At 41.1% G+C, this 6,000-nt stretch overlaps 1 protein-coding gene across 4 annotated transcripts in view; it reads left to right on the forward strand.

Annotated features, from left to right (window-relative positions):
- LOC128650449 (serine-rich adhesin for platelets-like) overlaps positions 1 to 5,379 on the forward strand; it is a 376,989-nt gene extending 371,610 nt beyond the window's left edge. For all 4 annotated transcript variants that reach the window (XM_053704393.1, XM_053704394.1, XM_053704396.1 and 1 more), the window contains exons 13-14: positions 2,287 to 2,344; positions 3,228 to 5,379. In XM_053704393.1, the coding sequence (XP_053560368.1) occupies positions 2,287 to 2,340 (54 nt within the window). In that variant the 3' untranslated portion in view covers positions 2,341 to 2,344; positions 3,228 to 5,379. The remainder of the gene's footprint in view (positions 1 to 2,286; positions 2,345 to 3,227) is intronic.
- The last annotated feature ends 621 nt before the right edge of the window (positions 5,380 to 6,000 follow it).

Here is a 6,000-nt window from a genome sequence, read left to right on the forward strand (position 1 = left end):
TGATGATGTATACTCTCAGCTAGACTTGTGTGTGCCCAGCACCTGATGATATATACTCTCAGCTAGACTTGTGTGTACCCAGCACCAGGTCATATCTACTCTCAGCTAGACTTGTGTGTGCCCAGCACCAGGTTATATCTACTCTCAGCTAGACTTGTGTGTACCCAGCACCAGGTCATATCTACTCTCAGCTAGACTTGTGTGTACCCAGCACCAGGTTATATCTACTCTCAGCTAGACTTGTGTGTACCCAGCACCAGGTTATATGTACTCTCAGCTAGACTTGTGTGTGCCCAGCACCAGGTTATATCTACTCTCAGCTAGACTTGTGTGTACCCAGCACCAGGTTATATCTACTCTCAGCTAGACTTGTGTGTACCCAGCACCAGGTTATATGTACTCTCAGCTAGACTTGTGTGTGCCCAGCACCAGGTTATATCTACTCTCAGCTAGACTTGTGTGTACCCAGCACCAGGTTATATATACTCTCAGCTAGACTTGTGTGTAACCAGCACCAGGTTATATATACTCTCAGCTAGACTTGTGTGTGCCCAGCACCAGGTTATATCTACTCTCAGCTAGACTTGTGTGTACCCAGCACCAGGTCATATCTACTTTCAGCTAGACTTGTGTGTACCCAGCACCAGGTCATATCTACTCTCAGCTAGACTTGTGTGTACCCAGCACCTGGTTATTTCACAAAACTCATAACTAAAATGTTACAAAGTACACCAACACCCTTAAACTAGCTATTATCTCCTAAACCGCCACCCTCCGCATCGCAAATACTATAGTAAACCTATTAAACCCTAATCTGCTGCCCACCCACATTGCGACTATTAAATAAACCTATTAACTCCTAATCCCCCACCCCCGACACTATATAAATCTATTAACCCCTAATCTGCCGGCCCCCACATCGCCAACATTATAATAAAGTATTAACCCCTAAACCTCCAGGCCCCCACATCGCAACTAATAAACTAAATCTATTAAAAGGACACTGAACCCACATTTTTTCTTTCTAATTTACTCCTATTATCAATTTTCTTCATTCTCTTGCTATCTTTATTTGAAAAAGAAGGCATTTAAGCTAAGGAGCCAGCCAATTTTTGGTTTAGAACTCTGGACAGCACTTTTTTAAGGTTAAAGCACCATAACGCACAGCAAAATGAGTTTTTTCAGTAACTCGTAATGGCAGCGCTATTTTGGCCTTTAGAGCAAAACTCCTAATCTAGGTAATGGTGTTTGCTATTCCTTTAAAACCTTTAACTTGTCACCTCCTCTTTTTGGTGCAATTACCTTCTCAATCACTATCCACTTTAATCCATCCACACATTTTTGATGCATACTTATAACGTGCACCTGGTCATATATTCTCATGACTGGACCTCTTTGTACCGAATACTTGGTCATATATTCTCATGACTGGACCTCTTTGTACCGAATACTTGGTCATATATTCTCATGACTGGACCTCTTTGTACTCAGCACCTGGTCATATATTCTCATGATTAGACCTCTTTGTACCCAGCATCTGGTCATATATTCTTATAACTGGACCTCTTGGTACAGAGAACTTGGTCATATATTCTCATGACTGGACCTCTTTGTACCCAGCACCTGGTCATATATTCTCATGATTAGACCTCTTTGTACCCAGCACCTGGTCATATATTCTTATAACTGGACCTCTTGGTACAGAGAACTTGGTCATATATTCTCATGAATATATGTCATATCTTCTTATGGCTGGGTATTTATGGACTAATCTGGAAAACAACTAAGGGAAAAGCTTTAGCCTGCCTGTGGCTAAATGATAAAAGTAAAGCACCAGCAACTGGCAGACCCTGGTTCAATACCTATGCAGACACTCTCACCAACAGGTGGGGGTCAGCAAGGTATGTGATATAGACTCTGTAATCCTTTATCATGGGCTTGTGGTTTTGGTAAGGCCCCTCCTAGTACCTGGGTGTATTATATGTAAATAATAATGTTTTCCCATCTATAGATGTGCCTGAGGTGGGAGAGGGTTTGTAGTTTTCTGTGGGTGCTTTTGGGATACAAGGAGCACTTGTATAATATTTTTTCAGAAAAAGCTGATTATTTTTTCACCATGTTTGTGTCTTGTACTAATCTATATAGGAAAGGAAATGCCTGAGAAGCTGCAGCGTTAAGTAATATAAACCAGCAGGGTTTGAAGTGATTACCATGTGACTAGCTGATAAAAACTGTGTGCACCTTCATTTTGTAGTAGGTTTCTCACGTGTCTCTTCTAATTTTCAGACTGGGAACCAATTTACAAACCATGTGTCTTCATCTCCGATAAGTGACTGCTGAGCTGGTTAGTTTGTATCGTTTTTACCCACTTTGTTCACTTCATTATAATTTCTGCCCAGCACCGACTTGACACTGTCCAGCACATACATCACACTGTCCAGCACACACGTCACTTTGTCCAGCACACACGTCACTTTGTCCAGCACACCACCCATTCTGTCCAGCACAGACTTCACACTGTCCAGCACAGACTTCAAACACTGTCCAGCATGCACGTCACTCTGTCCAGCACGCATGTCACTCTGTCCAGCACGCATGTCACTCTGTCCAGCACGCATGTCACTCTGTCCAGCACGCACGTCACTCTGTCCAGCACGCACCTCACTCTGTCCAGCACGCACCCCACTCTGTCCAGCACGCACCCCACTCTGTCTAGCCCACACATCACTCTGCCCAGCCCACACGTCACTCTGCCCAGCCCACACGTCACTCTGCCCAGCACACACGTCACACTGTCCAGCACACACGTCACACTGTCCAGCACACACATCACATTTATTTGCACTCTGCTTTATTTCCTTTTTTCACCACATTGTTCCCTCTGATCACATACCTGTCATTTTATCCAACACATTTTTTTTGTTTTTCATAACCATTGTTCAGTTATCAGAGTCTTCTCTTGTTCACTACACACATCATGCCCCAGCTTTTATTTTGAGTAGCAAAATTTTCCTTCTCTCCCCTACATCCTTCATTTTGAGCACCAAACCCTTCATCACATTCACTAGATGTGTCCCTCCTTTTACCACACCCGTCACATTGTCCACCAAACATCACAAAATGTGTTACATTTCATGTGGCCCATCCTCTTTCTATCACACATTCTGCTCATGTTGAGAACCTGCTGATATGTGTGTCATTGTTGGACATCTTGTCTCCTCCCACAGATGGAATGTCCTTCCCAGAAGTAGGTGTCAGGGCAGAGAGACCACGTGTGAAGTGCACTTACCACACATGCATCATGCCCTTAGTTCATTAAAGAAAGAGAATGTTAACACCCACACAGAGCATCTATTATCCACAAAACCTCAGGGATCTACAAGTGGGTTTGACATGTTATAAGGCATTATATGAACATATTTACCCACTAAGATGAAGATCAGTTGCCACCTCATAGAGAGAGAAGGAAGAAGACTAAAGCTAGCAATCTGCAACATGGAACTAACACAGGATTCCACTGTGTATTTTAAAGGACCAATCTTTTTTTTTCCCAGGATGGGGAACACCATGACCAAATTTGTGTGTCTGCCTCTGAAACTGAACTCTTAGTCGATCACAGGACTGTGCTGTATGTTCTTAAACATATCCATTATTTCTGCAGCATCATTGTCTGTATATCCTTTAAGATTAGCTTCCATATGTCCTGTACAGGGTTTTTGTCTCTGTACCCCCATTTCTGAGCCTCCAGCACTTCTCTGTGAATGTATTCCTTATGTCTTCTCTATTTTCCCGATGACCTCTTCCTTTGTGTTCTCATTATTTTTGTGATAATATGTATTATGTTGTTTTATATCTTCCCAAGAGCTCTTGTCTGTATGCACTTCTACAACTAAAATGTCCTTCTAAGCTTGTATGTATATATGCCCCCCAGTCTGCACTGTAATATGTCCTCTCCAAGTAATCTGTCTATATGTCCTTTCCAGGTTCTATCTATATTTCCTCTCCAGGTCGTCTATCTATATGTTCTGCCCTGGCGACAGACTATATGTTCTTACCAGCCTGCAGTCTAGATGTGCACTCCCAGTAGTATAAATATATATATATATATATATATATATATATATATATATATATATATATAAACACATTGTTGACCTATTTTCTACACAGGTTCCCTTAATTAGAATGTGTGTGTGTCCTTCCATATTCACTGTCCCCTTCGATTGCTATATCCTACCCGTCTTTTTTTTTTTTCTATCAGAACTTCTATTTATCTTTCTAGATGAACTCTGCCTGTCCTATGTTGTCTGGGGCCAGACCACAATTATTATTATTTGTATTGCAGTGGGTGCTCTACAAAATGATTTATCTGGGTTGGAACTTAGCCCTCAGTATCATGTAGTGGGGACTCTACAGAATGATTTAACTGGGTTGGGATCTCAGCATCATGTATTGGGTACTCTACAGAGCTATTTAACTTGGTTAGAAGATAACCATCAGTATCATCTAGTGGGTACTCTACAGAATGATTTAGCTGGGTCAAGATATAGCCATCAGTATCATGTAGTGGGTACTCTACAGAATGATTTAGCTGGGTCAAGATATAGCCATCAGTATCATGTAGTGGGTACTCTACAGAATGATTTAGCTGGGTCAAGAGATAGCCATCAGTATCATGTAGTAGGTATTCTACAGAATGATATAGCTGGGTCAAGAGATAGCCATCAGTATCATGTAGTGGGTACTCTACAGAATGATTTAGCTGGGTCAAGAGATAGCCATCAGTATCATGTAGTGGGTACTCTACAGAATGATTTAGCTGGGTCAAGAGATAGCCATCAGTATCATGTAGTAGGTACTCTACAGAATGATTTAGCTGGGTCAAGAGATAGCCATCAGTATCATGTAGTGGGTACTCTACAGAATGATTTAGCTGGGTCAAGAGATAGCCATCAGTATCATGTAGTGGGTACTCTACAGAATGATTTAGCTGGGTCAAGAGATAGCCATCAGTATCATGTAGTGGGTACTCTACAGAATGATTTAGCTGGGTCAAGAGATAGCCATCAGTATCATGTAGTGGGTACTCTACAGAATGATTTAGCTGGGTCAAGAGATAGCCATCAGTATCATGTAGTGGGTACTCTACAGAATGATTTAGCTGGGTCAAGAGATAGCCATCAGTATCATGTAGTGGGTACTCTACAGAATGATTTAGCTGGGTCAAGAGATAGCCATCAGTATCATGTAGTGGGTACTCTACAGAATGATTTAGCTGGGAGATCCTTCACATTATCTCACAGGGGATCACTTTTATTTAACCTGTCACCTTGAATGTATAATATAATTATAGCAACTAATAAACACAAATTAATTTTACTGGCTTTTAGTTAATCCTAGTTTTTACTTGCTGATTTTCTGTTGGTCAAAGATGTATTCTCTTGTTATTTATTATAATATCCAGCAATGACAAACAATTTCTTGTCTTTTGGATAGACAACAGGTTGTTGTGTTAGTAGTTTCTAGGATTTAGTTTTCTAAATTCATAAAATATATCATCATTTCAGTTAAGATCATGTGATACATGGGTGCTGTCATGATGGTGACGTGGGTGCCAGTCATTTTCATAGGGTTAGAAGCAGGTCCAGATCTGATCCAAGTTTGCAGCCCACTGATGGTTTCTATAGTTCCCCCTTCAACCTGATGTAAATTGTATTATCTAATCCATAAATTGCAGAGATCCATAGATGTCCGGTCACCAAATAAGATATCTTATTCTGCTGCTCTAATGTAAAGTGTAGGAGCGGACACAATATAAATATATACACAAGGCAACAAAGACTGAACATATGATCCCACAGTCACATACATCTGTGTCAAACCTAAGGAGACATCTTGTGTTGTGGGACCGATTCACAGGATAAGGTCCAAAACCCGTCAATGCTCCAGAAAAAGATTTCATAATTTCTACATCAAAAACTCTAAATCTAAGACAATCGT

This window comes from Bombina bombina, chromosome 2 (genome assembly GCF_027579735.1).
Source record: "Bombina bombina isolate aBomBom1 chromosome 2, aBomBom1.pri, whole genome shotgun sequence".
Classification (NCBI taxonomy): domain Eukaryota; kingdom Metazoa; phylum Chordata; class Amphibia; order Anura; family Bombinatoridae; genus Bombina; species Bombina bombina.